This window comes from Branchiostoma floridae, chromosome 12 (assembly GCF_000003815.2).
Source record: "Branchiostoma floridae strain S238N-H82 chromosome 12, Bfl_VNyyK, whole genome shotgun sequence".
Classification (NCBI taxonomy): domain Eukaryota; kingdom Metazoa; phylum Chordata; class Leptocardii; order Amphioxiformes; family Branchiostomatidae; genus Branchiostoma; species Branchiostoma floridae.
The window spans coordinates 19,963,150-19,984,893 of NC_049990.1; the positions used below are offsets into that span (position 1 = coordinate 19,963,150).

Here is a 21,744-nt window from a genome sequence, read left to right on the forward strand (position 1 = left end):
CTGATGTGCTGTATCCAGGTCTCCTGACTGCAGAGCCCCGCAGCCCTCCTGCAGCTGTTCTTTTGTGTCTAGGTCCCCTGTCTGCAGGGCCCTGCAGCCTTCCTTCACCCTTTTTGTTGTATTTACGTCCCTTGTATTTGGGGTTTTGCAGCCGTCCTGCAGCTGTTTTGCCATGTCCAAGTCTCCTGTGTTCAGGGCCCTGCAGCCCTTCTGTAAGTGTTCTTTGCATCTGCTGTTGGAGGATGACATGATGTACAGTTGAAAAACTCCAGCTTATTTGTGTTTATTAGGAATATGATATTTTTTTATAAATTGTGTATCAAATTCTTTTGCCATTATCAATAGCGCATGATACATTTACATTTAAATAGCTTTTACATTGCATATTGTTGCCTTAAATGTCTTCTTTTATTAAATAAGTAGCAAAAAGTAAAGATCTCACAAACCTGTCACAGTTTTCTTCTTAGTCATTAATATTTCTGAGGCAAGCCTTCAGCGGATGTTCTGAGGCCAGTTTTCAGAGGAGGAAATCCAACTTTTGTTGTTTCTGTAAGTATATGGTTTAAGTTGATAATACAAGAATTACTATGAATCTTTGACCCCCGAAGACTGAACCGATATTCTACAGAACAACAGCACCTTCCAATTGTATGCAAAGTGACCCCTCTACTGTGACACGCATCTCCAATCAACGCCACAACTTCTGTTTCTCCGCTACATGAAACAGAAATAAATGCAATTACATGTATTATACCTAACGTTTGAGTACAATATTCGCACATATGAACTTAGATGAATGTGTCTATATAGTATCGATAATGTGCTAACGGATCCATCCCTAGGGCGTCGCCAAAAAGCGTATTCAAAACACGTGTGTAAAGAGGCTAATGCTACATGCACTTTCAAATGAACATCAATGTGCCCGAACACGTACTTTGTATCGTGTATTATGTTCTGTGTTTGTTTTAAACTAAGTAAACCCTGAGTCATACACACAATGTCACACGTAACTCCTCAAACTTAACGTCATGTGATGAAAAAATACCGACCTGTCATGGAATTCCCCTGTCCGTAGATGACGTGGCAGTTTCAGACTTCGGCTAGGTTAACCCAAGGACGTTATATTGGTTAACCTGAATACTAAAACAAAAGAAAACAAAAACTTTCGAAAATTGCAACCAGTTGTCGTCCAGTCTGTCATCATACAGAGACAGCCTGAAGGTCGAAACTATACCTATCAGTTATACCTGCGACCAACAGTTCGGAACCACCCCTTTGGGTTGGCGGAAACGGCTGCCCGGTTGGTCGGTGGAAACCCCTAGGCCTGCCCGGTCCGGTCCGGAGGTTGGTTTAGGGGGTTTAGAGCATTGCATGCAGCAGAGTAAGGTATCTAGTGCAGCTGCGTCTCCTTGCAGCAGAAAGCGTTGTAATCTCAATATTAAACATACACTCATCGTAGAATAAACGTATACAAAATCGTGTCGAAATTTTGGACGGGGTTTTGGTTGGAAAACGGCTGGTAGTATTCTGTATCTAAATTACGACGAGGGTAATCGTGTACATGCTGTAAATCCGATCGTGATTACGGGGCGCTATCACATGGAGAGCGGTCGGTAATATTAATAATATTCATCTTTTGAATACCGTGTAGACGGAATATTAATGAGACCAGCCTGAAACTGCAATTCTTTGATTGATCACGATACTATTTTCTCACATGACGGAAATGAAGAAACCCGTAGATACAGGTAATAAAGATTTAAGAAATGTGTTCGTGGCCAAAGCACTAAAAAGTCAGCAGAATCGCCTCCAGTCTCAGGGCGGCTAGAGCCCAAATAACACCGCGATAAACAACGTGGCCATGATTGGCTCGAGAATTTTTTTTAATTAGCAATTAATCTTATTAACACGAATGACTCATACTCTGATCAATGCCCACATCTTATTTGTTTAAAGCTATTCCGACGAGCAAGTAATAATAAAGTTTACTACTCTCCCCTATTAGAAGCGCCTCACACATATCCACGTGTCTACACACGCTGCGTATTTTGGGGGTCAACGACCTAATGTGCGCCAAATGAAATGCCAAAAACCTCCGATGAATTTTAATTATTTAATTGTAATTACACAACCCAATCAATCCAACATACAGTTTTCTTGTTTCAGAGTATATAGATACAAAACTAGTGTTGGGGACAACATTTTCGAAATTAACAAAATCAAGGCGCTAATCAGTTCTTACGGTGAGGACACGCGGCTCGTTATCGACCTTATAAGCGTTAATGAGCTGGCATCACCGAAATCTGGTGTTTACCGTAAACGTGTATAAGATCGAAATTACGCCGTTATTACGGTAATTACTGTAATGTTTACGATATTAGTGCTACTGTTGAACGTAGGGTCAGCCTACACGAGAAATGCACCTGAATTACTGTTGCGACAGCAAGCCATGTTGTTTACATTTGGTACACTCATAACCCCCCAAACCAACCTCCGGACCGGACCGGGCAGCGGTTTCCGCCGACCGACCGGGCAGCCGTTTCCGTCAACCCCCTTCTTTTAGTTGATGACCCCCCCCCCCCCCTCACACACACACACCTACACCTACTATATCAACAAGCGAACACCTGTTCATTAGTCTTCAAACAAAAACTCTACAAACTTCGCCTTTATATCTAACAGTAACCTAACATCATGAGTCGATACTGTGATATATGGTTTTCTAATGACGACATTAGGTTGGAAACAACAGTTCAAATATTGCGTTATTGTTGCATACATGAGATATCGTTAAGGTACTACGTCCCTCACACTCACCTGTTCAATCTTGTTAGGTCTGCATTGTCCCCAGTACTGTTTACAGTAAAGAGTTGAGGCCTCCTTATTGTGAAATACGTCTAAGGACGCCCGAAAACCTGGGGATTAAAAGAACCAAGAATATTGCATCTTGTAATGAATATATCGTGTGTTGTTTTGAACCAATTCAAATCACCCTGAGTCATACACACAGGGTCACAAACAAGTCGTCAAACAAAACAAACCCAACGTCACGTGATGAAAAGTTAGACCTGTCATGGAATTCCCCTGTCCGGAGATGACGTGGCAGTTTCAGACTTGTGGCTAGACTACGTAGGTTATTAACCTAGAGGTTGATAAAACAAAATAAAAAACTTGCTAGCTAAGAATATACAATTGTGGCCAGTTGTTGTCTCAGTCTGTCATTATAACGGAGTCAGAGGGTCGAAACTTCAGTTGTACCTGCGACCAAGGGTTTAGAACCTCCTTGATTCAATTGCTATACCCCCCCCCCCCAACACACACACGCCTATACCAGTCCACATTTACAAACGAACACCTGTTCATAAATCTTCAAACAGAAGCTCTTCAACCTTCGCCTTTACATTTAATAGTAACATAATGTCGTGAATAGATAACTGATATAATTTTTTTTTGGTTTACATTGACAACTGTTACAGTACGTATCTGTTACGTTAAAAACAACAGTTCAAATGCTACGTTCTTGTTGAATAAATCAAAGATCGTCAAGGTACAACGTCACTCTTACATACCTGTTCAGTCTTGTAAGGTCTGTGCTATCACCAACAATTGTCTCTAATCTTCGAATCGGGGGTTAAACTGACCGTTAAGCCCGAAAACACTGTCAAGAGAAAAGGCGTAAGTCCCCGCTTCTGGCCGTACCTGCTTGTACCACCCTCGTTTGACAGGGGAGCTTTGGTTTCAATGCAAAGGGTAAGAAAGGACAAGCACAAATATACTCAACAAAACCCCTATTGTTGTATTAAAGCTATAGAACCCGGTGTCACTTTGCAAACACGAAATGTCTAGGTGACTGTGCTGGAAAACCCCCGTAGATAACGTTACGTAGGTCAAAGGTCTTTTAGTAACGTACCGCAAACAGTTCAACAACCATGGTATCAAACAAGCTCTCATAATGATTATGAAGTGGGATCAAACGGTGATCTGGCTTGCCCTCTACGCATGAGGAAGTAGAACTAAATGTTAGATGCTTGGCTTGATTGTTTTCGTAATACTGCTTCGTCACTGGCCATATTATAGCGTATTATGGCCGTATTACAGATGCACCCCCCACTAGTGGAAATGGTGGTGTGATGGTAGCCGACTATTGGATTAAAACTAAGTCTTTTGCATGCAGTCTTTTACATTAGACCTACTGTCGGGATAATGTAATAGACTGGTCATGGGAAAATGTATAAATCAATTAAAACAAAGCCAGTTAACACTTTGCACTAAGTACAGTCCAACCTGTCCTGAGCAACCACTCAAGGGACCGAGCAAAAATGGTTGCTGAGGACAGGTGGTTGCTTTAGAGAAGTTGGTTGATGGTCGAATGATCGATGATCAATTTATGAATGATAATCTTCATCATCATCATCATCATCATTCATCCTCGTGTGAGGTGAAGCAGACGAAGTTAGTCCTCCAGAACTGCTTGTCTTTCATCGCAGAGAGTAGCCCTTGCCCTTTCCAGCCCTGTTTCGTCCTCAATGAGTTTCTTAAGAGTTGTTCTTAGGCGGCCGACCCTTGGCTTATGTAAATACATGCGATACTAACATTAACAATCACAAAATAATTTTTTTAATGAAAATTAAATATTCATTGAACCTTGGAAGATTAGCCCCTAAGGGCTAAAAGGTTTCTTAATAAAAAAAGAATCATTATGAAAGAAGAACTCTTACGCTGATTAGCCAGGCAATGTTTAATCAATGTTCATCATATGCATCTTTACTGTACAATATTGAGCATGCCGGGGCTAAAGCTTACATTAATGTACAGTCAAAATACTGCCCAGCACTTTGCAGAGAACAAATAATAATTCTTTTGTTGTCATTTCTCTATGTACAAATTCAGTAGTAGTCATAGCTTGGAAATATCAGCTTACTATATATACATTTTCAGAGCATCACAAAGATTGTTGATCCAATGTAGAAATGCACATTGCAATGTCTGAATAGACTTTCTAACCAAAAGTCTTTGAGTTAGTTCAACATCTATATGTCAAGCTTAAATAAAGAAACCCTGAATAGAGTAATATTTATATCTACTGTTGTATACAGAGGTTTTTTTTTTCAAAATGAAAGTGCCACCAACTCTAGACTCGCAATATTATGAATCAGCGCTGTTGCTACGTAAATGGCTGCCATTGCAAAATTATTTTAACCTTTAAGTTATTCTATGTCCACTAAATTAAAGACATGTGATTCTAAATTTTCAACTTGATTGTTCTGCTTGCTGCACTTGAATTTGGATTGTCCTCACTCTTTTCTTATTGGGTGGGTGTCAAACTTTTGATTCTCCGAATGGAGCAAATTGATGTAAAATTGACATAATAATTATACATTGTATATTGTTTTATCAATTCAGTGGCAACACTGCAAATGAAGACAAAGTAAGTTTTGGGGAGGCCATCTTGTTTTCACAAATGAGGTCACATAATTTATCCCTGTGTAGCACAGCAGTGTAGCCGCAAGGATAAATTGACAAAAATTTTGTGAAATTTTCTACAGCCCTATTTTGCTCAGTCCCAAGATGACCGCTTTACAGTTAAGGTTAAGATCTAGAGTCTTCATATCACAGAAAACAATTTCCACAGAAATGGACAATAATTTGAATCCCAGGCAGCAGTTGAGAAGTTTGCAATCAACAAAACCAAACCTTTGAAGCATTTTGACTGAAACAAGGACCTTGTACCCAACTGTACAATTGAACAGGATTTAAAAAAAAAAAAAACCTGTTTGCTTTCTCCCCTCCCGCTTCCAGAATTTTCTCTCACTATACAGTGTATTGACCACTATTCATTGACAAACTTTGCTTTTAACTCTGAATAATGATATGTACTTTCAAATTGTTAGATGACAATTTGTGAACAGAGACACCAATTCACATAGTTCTGGCTAACTTCTAGCTCACGTTTCTAAACCGGGGCCTGGCCAGGCTGTTGGTTGGAACGAAAAATAAAACCATATGCCAAGGAAAACTATACACAAATTACATGACTAATTTCTTTTGTGTTTCGTTGAACTTAAAATCATTAATATTTAACCCTTTTTATTCTCACAAACTGCCTAGTCAGGCATCGGTTTGGAAATATGTATCAAGTAAAGACGGCTATCATTATGAAGAGCAGCACTAACAAGAGAGTTGCACACGTAGCACCTTTCTTTTATTTCATTACCAGGCTGAAAAATAATCACATATGCAAGACCTGATTAGAGTTTGTACATACTTGTCATTAAATCTCTCTTCTTATATCAACTGAAATTACACAAGGGACACAACATTCTAAATTAAGACAACAAAGAAGAATCATAAGTTAGGACAAAAGACTGAAGAAATAATTATAGTGGGCTCTTTCAAAAGTACACAGACATTCCTAACAATGGTTGGATTTACAAGAAGTTAATTGTTCAAGCAAATGAAAGATCAGATACCGGCGGTGTGATATTTAGACAGAAGATGCTATTTCTCTCTTTAGTTTGCCAATTTTGAGATAGAATATAACTATTGAAGCCATGTCTAAACATAAGTGGCGGTGGATAAAATGAATAAAGGATGATACTTTGTCATGTTCATACAGGGCTCGAAATACTGGTGTGCATTCACCTAAAATTGGATCTGTGCACCTAATTTTTGACTATGGGTGCACTGGTGCACTTAGCTATGTGTCAGTTTACGTGCTGTAACAGTTGTGCACTATAAAACATACCATTTTTTTCACATTGAACTGTAAAAAAATGCCAAAGCCTGTTTCTTGAATCAATTATTTAAAGCTAGCCATAGAATTTCAGATTTCAGCTCTGGAACTGACAAAACTTATAATTAGATTGTGCACCGCAATTTTTTTCGCTGCATCTGAATGTCTAAGTTATGTGCAACAGTGCACCAGTGCACCTAATCCACAAATTTCGAGCCCTGACATTGATATTACGAGGATGACGTTGTACAAATTTTGCAGGTAGCTTGTTCAGTTGAAGTGGAACTTGAAGTTGAAGCCCTGTCCTCCGAAGGGGTTAAAGTTGAAGCCATGGTTTCCCCAGGGGTTGTGCCCGCCCCCCTGCTGTTCAGGGTCCAGGGGGTCCTCCCCATTGTCAAACTTCTCTCGCTTCTCTGTGGGAAAACAAGTTCCTACACATTTAGTACAATTATCCACGTTGGGTCCTTTTCTTGTTTAAAACCATGTGCATATAAAATTGTCAGTGAAAGAAGAAGATTGAAAACTGCTATTTGAAATTTTATCCGAATGATTCTTCCAATTAGTTGTGTTTGTATGGCAAATATCAGAAAAACTTAAAAAGTAAATACCCCGATCTGTAACACAGGCTATAAAGTACAAAATGTACATGAAAAAGGTCAGTACGGCAACCACTGTGACACTTTAACAGCTAGCAATGGCAGGTAATACATGTAGTAATATGTTTCACATTGGTCATTTTTCAGAACAATTTGATACACATTTAGTACAATTATCCCGGTCGGGTCCTTTTCTTATCTAAAACCATGTACATATGAGTTGTCAGTGAAAGAAGAAGATAGCAAATAGCTATTTGTCGATAAATGAATATTGACAATGTGTTATTTTGTGCGGCAACATAGTACATGTACAAGGGGCAATCAAAAACTTCGTATAGTACGAAAGTTAATTAAGTGGGTACCTCACTGGGCTGTGATAGTTGGTGACTATTTGAAAAAAAAAAAAACACTTTTCAAATGGTTGCCAAATTCACTTATCAGCTTGCAGCATTAGATGGTAAAGTTTTGTCATAACATTTTTCAAAAATGCATCAGACAAAGTGGCACAAACAGTTCAAATCTCATTTGGATGAATCTTACATGTAATCATTGTATGTTGGTTTTAGTTCAGTGGAAACACTGCGATTTCCAATTAAGGTATTTCGGTTGGCTAAATTGGCATTTTGACTTTCCATAGTTCTCTCATTAATGAATTACAAAAGAATTAAGCCGTAACGAATATTGATAGATGGGCATGACAAAATTCTAAATCTGATTTTTTGGGGGCCAAATTGATGACGTCATCAGGTTTTATTACCCCTAATATTATTTTTTCTATGACAAAATACAGCACCTTGAAACTATGTTTTTCATGTGCATAATGATGAAGGCTACAAACTCAATGTTGCGCAAACTGATATCTACTAGCGATCTGTAGTTATTAAGAATTGATTTTTTTTAATTAGATGAAAACAAACATTTTCTAATTACTACCGATCATTAGTAGATATCAATTTGCGCAACCGTGAGTTTGTAGCTTCCATCATTATGTAACGAAAAACGAAGTTTCATTACAGTGGTATGTACCAAAGTGCTGTACTTTGTCATAGAAAAAAATAACATTAGAGGCAATAAAAATGATGACGTCATCAATTTGGCCCCCCAAAATCAGATTTAGAATTCTTTCATGGCCATCTATCAACATTCGTTACGGCTCCATTCTTTCTTAATTCATTGATAAGAAAACAGTGGAAGGTGAAAATGCCAATTTAGCCAACCGAAATACCTTAAGTTGTCTAATATACAATTTGTATACTGTAAATGGAGAAATGTTCGCGGTGGATTAATGTTCGCGGTTTTTCGCGGCGGCCGCTTCACCACGAATTTAAAACCACCGCGAACATTATTTTTCCATAACAGTAAGAGGCTACAGTGCATGATGCTACCGCGAAAAGTTCATTTTCCCGCTACCGCAAAATTAAATCCCCGCGAACTTACATGCATTTACAGTATAACTGAGGATATGACAGTCCCGGTGCGGCCATTTTGCTGGTCAAGGTCACATATTTTAGCCTAGAGCTACATTGTACGGCAGTTTGACAACTAGGGAAAATTAGTGAAAAATTTCCGAAGTTACCGCAATATTTTGTCACCAAAAGGCACGGCCCAGTGAAATAATTGTGCTTAAAGGTAGAGATTGAGGTATTGGTTAATCCACCTCTAGTTGAAGTGGAACTTGAATCCATTGAATCCGTTTCCTCCCCCCGGCCCAAACGGGTTGAAGTGGAACCCCTGATGACCCCAGGGGTTCTGCCTGCGTTGCTGCTCCTCTGGGTCCAGGGGGTCCTCACCATTGTCAAACTTTTGCCGTTTTTCTGGGGGGTGGGGGTGAGGGGGTGGTGATAGGGTTTAGAAGACAGTGCATTTGGGATAAGAGTTGAAAGAAGTAGTGCATGTAGTCAAGTCTTACTCTGGCTTAAACTTTAAAGTTTTAGAAATGAAATTTGCCTCCTGTGTTAATAGCTGTCATAAACTATTTTTTTCAATGTTAGCACCAAATTGACTCCAAACATCCACCTCTATATCCAAAATTACTAATAAGTCAATCTGTTTCATTCTCGTCAATATTACTATTGGGCCAGGCGTATGTATTTTTCTAATATAGCTAAGTTAAAAACACAACAACAAAATCTTTATATGTTACGCACAGATTTTTGTTCCTATTTTCAAAAAGAGCGGAGGTCTGTAAAATGTTTTACCTCTGAAAATGTATGCAGTTTTCTATATAACAATACAAAGCTTAATAAATCAAATCTCCCAAGAAAGCAACAAAGTTAGACTTGACCACATTGTTAAGAGATAGGTAAGAAATAAACTGTTTTAACACAAAAAAGTTGAAACTAAAAGTAAACCCTATACATATATTTTCCTTTTTAATCACAACCTATTAAAATTTAAATTGAACTTACCAGGATCTGCTAATACTTCTCTTGCAGCTGCTATCTCTATAAACTTTTTCTCTGCTATCTTTTTCTCCTCTTCTGATCTAAAGTTATCCGGATGCCACTCAGCTGCCAGCTTCCTGTAGGCCTTTTCTATTTCTCTCTTTCTTGCATTTCTGTGGAAAAAAAGGGGATTTCTTAAATCTTACCAAGGATAGAAATTGTCATAATTATGGAGTTCACGATATACACAGTGTTCCTGACAGATACCAAAATTTAACCCTTAAACTGCCAGAGTTTCAGCACTATAAAATGCTATAAGTGCCAGGGTTGGCTGCTGACCTCCAAAAAGAACCCCCCGAACAAGGCCGAAGTCCCTAACTTCCCGGGTTCGTGCGCTACGCACGCGCAAAGTTGCTACTTCAGGGGAATACGCTATCACGGATATGTCCAGGTGCGGCATACAGGACATGTATATGTGTGCGGGATATATCACTCAAAATCTAAAATGCATGCAGCCATTCGGTGTCATTGGTCAAATTGATAATTGCCATGCTATCATTGGTTGAACTGCTAATTGTGATGGACAGCCAGGATTGTTCTATATTTCCCCATAACTAAAACTATTATTGATCAAGAATCCTGTCTATAGTAAGGATAATAATCTTTATTACAAGAATAAATTATTCATACCCGAGGGCTAATTGCAGACAAAGTAAAGTAGTGCTATACATAATTGTATTCTTTACAGAGAAGAAAAATGAGAACTATAGATAAATCAAAAGAGAAATAATGTCTAATCTAAATCTATTTCTACTTAAGCTATTTGATAGGTTTGATTTCTTTTCCGTGTGCAGTGGGAGATGAATTGTCCAACATTTTCATATATATAAAGTGATCATATGTTTTATCAGTCCCAAGTGGTTTTCTTGAGCAATTTTGACTGGAACTGTTTAGCCACATTATTTGTTTCTTCAAACTCACCTTTTGACCCCCAGTATTTTGTAATAATCCCTCTTTTGTGATTGTTTGAGGAGCCTCTTGGCCTTTTCCAAGCCTTCTGTGACATGTCTGAGGTTGTTGTCGATGTCGTGTGCTTTCTGGTAATCTTCAACAGCTGGGAAAAAACAAAGATAGCAAAAACTGAGGATGCATTCTCAACAGCGCCATCTAGTGACAAGAAATGGCATTACAGCCCTGTGACAGGTAGAAGACAGAGTATTGAAATGTTTGTAGGTAAATATGAATAGTCTATTAGAATTTAACTAGACAAATATCCAACAATTAACAACGTAATTACCTTTAAAATATCATGCATATTGATATTAAATTTTACAGTTGTGCACACCAAAAACTATATTTGGTACAACATTTCTTGGAACATTAAATACAGATAAAGAACATACAGTCATTCTTAGTGAAAAAGGACTACTACTAACTATGACATATTTTGGAACAAATATAAAATCTTTTTAAAACAATGCAGTCAAGCAGATCATCCAGTCAATTTCACTTTCAATAAACATTAGACGAACATATTAGCCATATAAACATGAACATTTTGTTTGATTGTTGATTTAACAACCATATATCCCAAAAAGAAAAGGTTAGGAAGTAGTATACATAATAATTGTCATTGTCATTGTCAATAAATTACACTGTTATAAAAAGAACTGTGTTACTCAGTTTATCATTCAAGAGTGCCAAATTGAGAAACAGTATTATATAGAATACAACACAGTGTATTCTGCATCACCAGAGGTACATGTAGTGACCATTGGGAGGCCTGGGATCGAGGGTGATGTGGAATACACCATGTCATATCTTAATATTTATGTAATGATCATTAACCTCCCCTCCCAGAAAAACACAAAATTTCAATTGGAAATATACCTGAAGTTGAAAATTTGGTGTCCTCAAATAAAAATCATATCTGCATCAATTTTAGTTAAATGTCTGAATAGGGTATCTGAATTTTTGACAGCAGCGCATATGAAGCATTGTTCCAAATGATTCAATGGAAGCCAGTGCAATACAACTGCAAAACCCATGCGACACCCAAAATTTCGAACTGTCAAGATTAAGAACACCTGCATAGGATATATGATGGACCAGGTAAGATATAATCTACTGGTAGCTCTAGTGTACCTCTTTCAAACTCCTCTGCCAATATGTACGTCTCTGCTCGGTCCACCAGTGCTTCAATGTTGTTCTCATCCATTTCCAACACTTCTGCACAGTTCTTAATGGCATGTGGGACATCTTTCAACTGCATAGACAATGTAAAGGGCACTTGAATGGGCCTTCCTCACATAGAATAATTATCAACTATCATGCATTTCAACAAAAATATAGAGCTAAACATTGGTAATGAAAATATCTAGATCTTGTGTACAGTACAGTGAATGGCATATTGTACAAAATTAGCTGACAACTCAGTCCGCTTCCAAGTAATCAAGCTCCAATGTAGATATAAAATCAAAATTTAGTATGCAAGATCATGCTTATATATGTTAGTGTCTTGCAAAATATTACAGGTACACATATTAGAATTTAGTTACAAGTGGAAGCTAATTAAAACGTGATCTATATAGGGAAAAGACTACACAACAAGTTTATACTACTGGTAGCTTATAAGCCAATGCAAAGAGAAGAAAGGTCAAAGAAAACAAATTGTGCATACACCGTTGATGTACATGTACATGTATGCTTAGCCTAGTCTCCAGTAAAATTTTCCAGTTGCCTAATTCTATTACTATATCACTGCCACATGTATATTTTATTCTCTCAGTTAGACAAAATTATTGAAACAGAACTGCAAGTAAGACACATTGTAGATCACAGTTTCATGAGTTGTTATGATACTTGGAAAGGTAGAACGAATAAGAAATGTTAATCATGAGACAAACATGCAACATGCCAATCATCACAAGACTAAGTTTTGATTGGTTAAGACAGCAGGCACAGTTAGAATCGATTGGTCAGATCATCATGCATTATGCTGCTGTAATTGTACTCCATTCAAAAATGATTCAATCAGGATGCAAAGATTTCATTGGTTAAGACAGACAACACAGTTGTAAGTTGTTGATTGGTCAGATCATCATGCATCATCATGCTGTTGAGTGTTACCACCTAGCTTACCTCTCTGTAGCTTTTGCATATTTTGGACTTGGACCATAGCACATACGCCCATATTTCAGGCTCCAACCTAAGCGCAGCCTCTAGTTTTACTATTGCTTCTTCATACCTACAAAGGGGGAAGGAAGAAAGCAAGCCATGCATGTTAATGAGTGACTTAATACAAGCCTTGTGCATTCTACAGGTACTTTGTCACTACATGTAACTATGTACAAGTGTCTCTCACAGTCTTCATTGAACAACAAAGCATATTGTTTTGTTTTTTCAGTGATAGTTTGTCTTTATTAAGTCTTTAATGACAGTCAAACCATGTACAAGTGACCACCTCTCCATAAAGACCACCTGGCCAATGTGCCCATTTCTTGATGGTCTCTAAGGTAACTTTTCCCATCAGTAAATTAGTGTGACCGAAGGCACCAATGCTGCATGAATATAGCATGAAAACTTTAAAGTTTTTAAAAAGCATCAGTGCAGCACGAATCAGCCCTTTTGCAAGGGATTGACACAAACATTAGAATCCTTTCTATAATGACCACCTGTCCATATAGACCAGATTCTATCGGTTCCCTGAGTGGTCTTTATGAGCATTTTTCACTGTACTGTATTCTTAAATCATACAAAGACAAATCAAATCTAGAGAAAATGCGTTGTTGCCTTTTTTAAACTGTGAGAGATACACTTGTACTTTGTGTTTTTTGTATACATTTCTTTTTTTCTTCTCACCTTAGCATAACATCTACAAATCTTGGACCTGGCTTTTAAGACAAAGGCCCATATCTGAGACTCGGCTTCTAAAGCGGCCTCAAGTTTGACTATCGCTTCTTGATATCTGTAAGATAAAGGTTTTTGTTACGCACACTCTTTGTATTAAATCTTATACCGATTCTACCATGATGTCTGCTTTGGAAAAGTTTTAAAAAATGCTAACATTGTAAATTACAAATCCATAATATATTTTGTAACGTCTTGAAATTATGCTCACATTCACAATGATATTCAACACTGAATTTTATACCTAAAAATCAATCTCTTATAGAGAATTGTAGTGTTTGGGAAAATCGATAATCTTTTGAGGGGGGGGGCACAATAACTACCTAGTTTATAATCAACGTTGACATTTTATCAAAAAGAGTCAAAAGTAATCATATCTGGTAATACACATTTTGTATAACAACACAACTTCTTTACTAATATGCAAACAATATCTTAAATCAATACTTGAAGCAAATTAAAAGATAATACAGAATGCTAAAGGTAAGTATATGAACTAAATACAACAATGATACATTCATAATATTTTTTTGTTCGGAATTTCTGTTTCCTTACCTCCCCTCGTTGATGAAGTTCTGTGCAGAGTTGTACAGCTTGTTCAGCTTCTTGGCATGTTTGTAGTGGGGGAAGCAGCTCTTGTGGTCTGGGTCAAGTTTAAGGCACTCTCGGACCTCTCTGTGACAATGACAATGTGTCAATGACATAAGTTAAAGTTAAACCCTTCCCGCACCTGATGGCACATAGGGCGGCGCCCATCTCTGTTTCCTTAGCCCTGGGCCACACAACGCAATCACAACAGCAGGGGGCTAGTCCACTGGTAGTGGTGTGTGTTCAACTTCCATACTGTTTCCCGAATGCTGAGTGCTAAGCAGAGAAAGAAGAATGTACCATTTTTAAAGTCTTTGGTACGACTTAGCCTGGGATCGAACTCACGACCTACCGAATGCAAGGCAAACACTCTATCCACTAGGCCATTGCGCCGGTTACATGTCAATGACAGATGAAGGCAATACACTGTACAGTATGAAACTGCAGTACACACTTATGCCACATCTTCAGCAAGGACACGGGAAGAACCACTCCCAATCCAAGTCTGTCAAGAATGAATGAAGAAGGAAACTTCCCATGAAGATGTGGCAGTGTATGGTTTACTTGAGGTTGTCCATAATTATATTGCCCAAAGACAAGCCATATTATGGATCTGTAGAATATGCTATTATTGTTTCAGTTTCATAAAAAATTTCACACCCAGAAGTGATATAAGGCATTATTGTGAAACTGTTTACTGGTGTAGCATAACAACATTTCTGCAGATATTAACGTTAGATATCATTTCTACAGATATTTCAAGTATCAGTACTAACAATGATATATAATACTTTGTTTGCTTGTTTGTATTGCATTGTTTATGACTTAATGACAAACATTTCTAGATATCGCTAATGTCTTTCCTCTGTGACTCCCCACCCCCACAAAATTGGCTTATTCTGTTATTTTGTACTTACTTATCATAAATCAGTAAGGGTAATGATCCAAAACTTTGGGTTCAGGGAATGTTGTTCGATGACAGTTTGTGAGCAAAAGCCCCTATGATGCAAACAGCTTTTGGGGTCTACTGGGTAAGTTCATGTTTTGAAAAAGAGACTTTGTGTGCAGTGCCACTTACGTCAGTGAATCCTCCAGCTCCCCTACATCATAGTACATCTTGCTGACTCTGAAGTAGGCCTCCGTGTTGTCTGGCCTCATCTTGGTGGTGGGTTTGATGTCATTGATGGCCTTGAAGTGTTCTCCGATCTCCATGTAGCACTGTGCACGCTTTTCTCTCAACGACGGATCCCAGACGCATTTCTGGGGGAAATACAGGAATGTTCAAATCAATCCTTATTAGCCTGATTAAATCTCGCTTATAGCAGCCCGCCCAACATCTGCCGGCCCCCTAAGGGAGGGGCCAGTTACAGCCCTGGACAGCACAGTTTGTGTTACACAGACTAAATCCTTAATAAATGTTTTGCTTCCAAAGTTCTCACCAGGACTTTTCACAGCATAGGAGGCATCTTAGTGTGGCAAGTTTTAAAGGCATACTACGGAATATTTCAACAAAACAAAAAGTAGAAACAGGAGGATCTAACCAAGGAGGTTGAAAACCTCCTTGGTCTAACTAGGGAGGTTAATGGGTTACAGCGTGCCTAGAGCAGAATGTTTTGTAGGCTAATCCTTTACGTTGCAAACGTGAAATAATAACACAAAAGTGTCAAAAAGTGACAAAAAGTGGTAGTAAATCTGATATTTCTTAATTCTAGAATATTTCAAATTTGAGCGCAAAAAACTTCGTAGTATGCCTTTAAAGGTTTAAGTATATAGTTAATTTGTAAGGAGGCTTAGATATGGGGGTATCCTCCCCTAAAAATGTCAAAATTGATAACCCTCATACACACTATTTCCTGCATTTTGGGGGCCAAATTCTATGAAATAAGGCCAAAATTTTTACCTCTGAGTGTGACAAAACAACAGAATTGCCCCTATACTGGTTGAAACAGCAAAGAGGCCCAAATCACAGCATATAGGGCATACAAATTACAGCATACACTATGCTAAAATGTGCTGGCAAGAACCCTGGTCAGAAAACAGTAACAAATACTGATTTAGCAAATTCAAAGCACAACCAAAACATAATGATTCCTTTACTTTGTGTTTTTCCCTACTATCTTCTTTTCCATCAAATTTCTTCCATAACTACATGGTTTGTTTATTGCATACTACAGTCAAACCTGTCTATAGCGGCCACTCAAGGGACTGGAGAAATATGGCCACTATAGACAGGTGGCCACTCTAGAGAAAATGTAGATCAATTGACCACGAGCAAGTTGCACATGATTTCAGTTCCCACTACTCTTTTTCACCAAGTAACATTGTCTCTATCGGTACATTCGCTGACAAAGACTTGCACTTTAACGCTTAAGGCACGTGTACCTTCCGCTATCACTAAAATGACCCTGTTGGGAACTCCAATTCCTCGCAAACTACTATTTTGAACTCGCCATAAGGTGACATAAGGCCGCCGTATGGTTGCAATAGGCAATGTTTTCGTATCTACGGGACCGGAAATCGAGTGGCCGTGGCCGCGTGGTATAGGGGGTCGCTAAGCCTATTTCTTCATCATTACGAATCCAAGGGACCGACAAAAAGTGGCCACTATGGCCAGGTGGCCGCTATGCAAAGGTGGCCGCTAATACAGGTTTGACTGTATACAGTATACTACTACTACTCACATCAATGGCAACTGTCAATAGCTGGATTGCCTCATTCCACCTTCCTTGTGTCATCATCTCATCTGTCTCCTGTACGGCTTCTCTGATGGGCTCGATGAATCCCAGCTGTGTTTTTGCATCTTCATGATTTGGGCTTACTCTCAACTACAGTTACAAAAAAAACATACAAATATCATCAATCATCAGATAAAAGAATGTGAATGATATGAAATGTTTTAACGGTACTGTAAATGCATTTAAGTTCGCGGGGATTTAATTTTGCAACAACGTGGAAAAGGACTTTTCGTGGTGGGTTTTAAGTTTGCGGTAGCACCATGTACTGTAGTCTCTTAATTCCATGGAAAGGTCTTCGCGGTGGCTTTAAGTGAAGGGGCCACCGAGAAAACTGTGAGCATTAAACCACCACGAAAGTTTCTGCATTTACAGTATATCATAAAAATTATGTTTGCCAACCTTGCCTTGTCCTTGCAACTAAAATTGATAACAAAGTTTTGGAAAGTCTAGAAAACAACATTTTCTAAAACACAGTCAACAGTCTACAAAAACTAGCCTTTACAGCAAAGGTGTTAAAATCTAGTTTCTTCTCCATGCATTTTGTACCATCTTTGCCTTAAAATAGAACTTTAAAAATGTCTTACCACTTCCATATAGTCATTCTCTGCATCATTTAGCTTGCCTTGCTTCAGGTATACATTAGCCCTTTGAACCCGTGCCTGCAAAATAATCATAATCATGGTAAAGGTCTTCCGTGAATAATTTCATCAGTTAAAAAATCACCAGATAATAATGTTCTTTATTCATATTCATAACAAAGACATTTTTAACAAAATCCAATGTTTCAGTGACCGTTGGGTCAAAATCAAATCATTCAAGGTAGAAGACTTTTGAAAAAAGGATATTTCTTTTGCATCTAATCAATTCTATCACTGTTCTATCTTTTTTTCAATGTGGAAATTGATATTGCATATAGAGTGTTGCCAGCGCAATGGCCAAGCGGGTGTTCACCTTGCATTCGGTAGGTTGTGAGTTTGATCCCTTGCCGAGCCATACCAAAGACATACCAAAATAGTACAAGCTGCTTTCTCTGCCTATTAGTAGGCATTCTGGAAAGAGTATGGCAGTTGAACACACGCCACTACCAGTGGACTAGCACCCTGCTGTTGTGATTGCTCAAAAGTTATGTGATCAAGAGCTACAGAAACGGAGATGGGCACCACTCTATGCACCATCTGGTGCAGGAAGGACTTAAGCTTAATATAGAATATTAATGATTTTAATATGTAGGACGTTTTGGACATACCTGAGTGAAGTCAGGCTTGAGTTGGATGACCCTAGACAGGTCAGGTAGTGCTTGCCTGGACTTGCCCATGGCAAGGTACACAGTGGCTCTCCTGAAGTATGTCAGGTAGTTGTCAGGATCACCATCTGTACAAAATACAAAATGTACAATGTCATGAGTGACTCTTAAACACACACACACAAATAGAAACACACACAAAAAAACAGCTACAGATCATGATTACATGTAAAGCTTTCTATAAGAAGTTATATCATAATGGTAGTGGTAGGAGGTTGATGACAGAGACTCAGACAAGTTGACCTTTTAAAGTTGTACCAACTGGCCAATGGCTAATAATCAATCGGCCCAATAGCTTGGACAATGGTCTATTGCCCTCACCTTAACCCTAACCCTAACACTTGAGCTGACCACTATGATGTTGGGCAGAGTTGACCAGCAGAGTGATGGGCCACACTTACTACATGCGAGTTGGTAAGGAAGAAAATTAGAATCCAGAGAGCAAGTGTTTGAACCCCATGGCTGCTTACAAGTTGCATTCATCTTTTACAAAGGGGATGTAAATCTGGTGATTCTGTGTATAGTGAATTGCAGCTTTGGGCATTATCCTCAGGTATCAAATTCCTGATGTAAAAGAACACTACAGTTTTAACTGTTCAAGTTGGAACACAAGCCTCACGATACCGTATTCTACATACTAGTATGTAATACCATTTGAATTAATGGAAATATTTCTTCTTAGATTACCTTGAGCAATGCTTTGAAAAAACATACCGATAGCTGCATGGAAGTGTGACAATGCATCTGCCAACTGGCCAGCTGAAAGCAGCTGCGTTCCCAGTTTCAGGTGCTGGTCGATCTCCTGAGGGTTAGCTCCTCCTTCTGACCCTGGAAATCACAAACACACATCTGTTTTTATATCTATATTATCTATATTGAAATTACCCCCCCCCCCCCTGGACCCGCAAGGGCCAACCCCGTAGTCTCCAAGCAGACCCTACGGTGCCTTAGAGATAGTACTAGTATTAAAGCTGGCCAAGGAGTGTAGCCGGCCAAAGAGAGTCAAACGGGCACTGGAGGCAGACCAGGTGGTGCCGCTATACTAAGTCCTTGGCCAGCTTTGATACTATCTCTAAGGCACCGTAGGGTCTGCTTGGAGACTACAACCCCAGAGGGGGAAAGGGGGGGGGGGTTAGGAGAGTTGAGGTCCCAGGTTAGGGCGGGCACGGAAAGACTCAATGGTAAGACCAATTAGCACTGTGCCAAGCAGGGCATTCAACTCTGGAATGGTTCTAGGAAAAAAAAAAAGTAAAATCAAAAGCGTCTGTGCGTGCGTAAATGGTCTGGTAATTAAGGTGATGACTCTCCCAGGTACGCCCTTGGGCAGGTAAACTGCGTGTGTTTATGTGTGTTAATGTTATTAACAAGTGTAGAAAAGGTGAGGCGGGCGTTCCTCCTCCTTTCAGAGAGAGGGGGCCACTGCAGGTCTTTCAGTTTCTTTCTACACAAAACCATGCAAAGAAAAGTATATATAGTCATTGACTCTCGTTGACTGAGCATGTTGAATCAGCTGTAGTATTCTCAGGCTTATATAACTAACGCTAACAGACAATCAATATTTCTATGCAGGAAATGCTTGTGAAAAAATTGTTAACTTTCTGACAGAATAAAAAAGTCAGATCACTCAGAAAAACAAAGTAGAGTTATACAAAATATAATTTTTTATAGAAGTTGTCTTACCGTTGTGACATTTAGATTAAAAGTGTAAGAACACGTCAGCAAAAGAACGTGAAAGAGCAATTTGCATATGTCATGTAATAGTATAAACAAACGTTGTCTGTGGTTTTACTGAGTGAGTAATATTTGCGTGTAGTTAATGCTATGCAAATATATGGGTAAATTTCGTTGCTCGAGTTTTGTAAGTTGCGTAAGGCATATGATCGCAAAAAGTAAAAATCATATCATAATATTTTTTACGACTTCGGAAAACTAGAATATGTTAATGCCCAAAATATGAGAACACCAGACAACATCTAATGAAAGAAATTGACAACATATATGAAGACTACGGAATCCCTCAACAAGAAAGAACGATGGATGTTGTATCCCTAGCAGGAATGTGAAGCGACCTGACGAACGAAGCAAACAAAACACGGGCACACACCTGTCAGAATTTGGTCTGGTCCATTTACGACAAAACGCCTCATGTGCGGCATTTGGGAAAATGGCGGCTCGATTTGCCGATTCAAAACTACGGCGAAACTTTGCCTCTCAGACATGTCCAAACATGCGGCGTAAATTGTTTTCCATGCGAAAACGTTAGAGGGGCGTAAAAGGAAGGCGCCGTCTTTGTCAGTCGGTGTGGAAGTTCTAGAAATTCGCTGAAAGAAGGTCACTTTCAAGGTGCGTTCGCCATGTTTGTATGTCCCAACTTTGAGATGATATAGAAAAAAAAACGAAAGCGGTGTCCAAAATCACAGTAATCTCCCGGGTAGGTAGATTAGTGACGAATATGATGCCGAAAACCGCACGTCGACACCACTTTTGTTAAATGAGAGAGAGGTCCGAGAGTGCGGTCAGCCCTTGGGCGGTAGGCCAAGGTATTGTTGTCGGATCGCCCGTGCTGAAGCGCCCGGGTCGGTGTTCCGTGTGTGACCCGAAGAACCCGAATGAGAGCGGAAAGTTCCGACGGTGATTTCCGACGGATGCGAAAGGTACCCGAAGTGCGATTTTGCGACAAAAACCGACTGAGGGCACGCACTCGGCATGCGTTGCACACGTAACCAAAAGACCACGTGACCCCACCAACGTCTGACAGGGCCTATGAGGTAAGTTTGCCCGTGCAAAAGGATGTATTTGGCGTTCACCAAATACATTGAAGACACGAGAAGGTTCGCCGAGCAGGTCTAGAATACCCCAAACACGCATATGCAAAGCACCAGTGTACAAGCACCAGCGAGGTCAACAAATCTAAGAGCACCCAGCAGAAAAAGCACCAAGAGACCATGTCTAGCGGAGAAGTAGACGTAAAACAAGGACATCAACAACAACAACAACAGAATATGCTTGTCTTTCATAGCAATTTATGACTTGTGTTTGATCGCATCTGGCATCTTTTTGATTTGTTTTACAATTTAACGATTCCATGTGAAAAGTTACTTATGATTTACGAAACACTTTGGCCAAACGTTTTGAAACTACGGTATATACAAGAAGTGCGACAGAGTTCTGACAGCAGACGACTGGCCGACCGCCCCCCTCCCACCTTTCGGATGGCAAATTTCAGACGGAAACCAAAGTATTTCCTCCACTACTTAAACAAATCTTGGCAGTCCGTGAGTTTCCTTACCTTCGTACTGAAGATTCACGATGATGACAACCAGAGGAATCGAAGACAGCAGGCGATAAACGCCCAACGTTTCCCAAGACATCTTGGCACACTAGTCGAAATCACACATCACAACTTCCTACTTTGGACTAGTCCGTCGTGGGACCGTCTGATTGGTCGTTATAGTGACCTATGACCTTATACTTTTATTTTCGCATAAATATCAAA

The 21,744-nt window shown here is 39.2% G+C and overlaps 1 protein-coding gene and 1 long non-coding RNA gene across 4 annotated transcripts; both read right to left on the reverse strand.

Moving 5' to 3' along the window:
* Positions 1–26: 26 nt before the first annotated feature.
* LOC118427766 lies at positions 27–3,934 on the reverse strand. Its single transcript, XR_004832574.1, has 4 exons — positions 3,570–3,934; positions 1,050–1,140; positions 447–547; positions 27–232 (listed from the first exon to the last, which is right to left on the reverse strand). It is a non-coding gene; the product is annotated as an uncharacterized LOC118427766 (long non-coding RNA).
* Positions 3,935–6,180: 2,246 nt separating this feature from the next.
* LOC118427271 (dnaJ homolog subfamily C member 3-like) lies at positions 6,181–21,726 on the reverse strand. Of its 3 annotated transcripts, none has more exons than XM_035836955.1 (13): positions 21,538–21,726; positions 18,963–19,076; positions 18,192–18,316; positions 17,530–17,604; positions 16,892–17,035; positions 15,289–15,470; positions 14,178–14,297; positions 13,575–13,680; positions 11,859–11,979; positions 10,695–10,827; positions 9,738–9,886; positions 8,987–9,143; positions 6,181–7,146 (listed from the first exon to the last, which is right to left on the reverse strand). In XM_035836955.1, the coding sequence occupies exons 1-12, from the start codon at positions 21,617–21,619 to the stop codon at positions 8,989–8,991; spliced, it is 1,506 nt and encodes a 501-aa protein (XP_035692848.1). In that variant the 5' UTR covers positions 21,620–21,726; the 3' UTR covers positions 6,181–7,146; positions 8,987–8,988. The 3 variants fall into 3 exon arrangements, with proteins under 3 accessions (XP_035692848.1, XP_035692847.1, XP_035692849.1); XM_035836954.1 differs by lacking the exon at positions 13,575–13,680 and adding an exon at positions 12,855–12,960 and having other exon boundaries at positions 21,538–21,725; XM_035836956.1 differs by lacking the exons at positions 8,987–9,143; positions 13,575–13,680 and adding an exon at positions 12,855–12,960 and having other exon boundaries at positions 21,538–21,725.
* Positions 21,727–21,744: the final 18 nt, after the last annotated feature.

Coding starts and splice junctions, on each gene's coding strand:
- LOC118427271 (XM_035836955.1), bottom strand. CDS start 21,619: ATGTCTTGGGAAACGTTGGGCGTTTATCGCCTGCTGTCTTCGATTCCT. Junction 17,605..18,191: donor TCAAGCCTGACTTCACTCAG/GTATGTCCAAAA, acceptor ATTATTTTGCAG/GCACGGGTTCAAAGGGCTAA. Junction 11,980..13,574: donor TTTGTAGATGTTATGCTAAG/GTGAGAAGAAAA, acceptor TTGTCTATGCAG/TTGAAAGATGTCCCACATGC.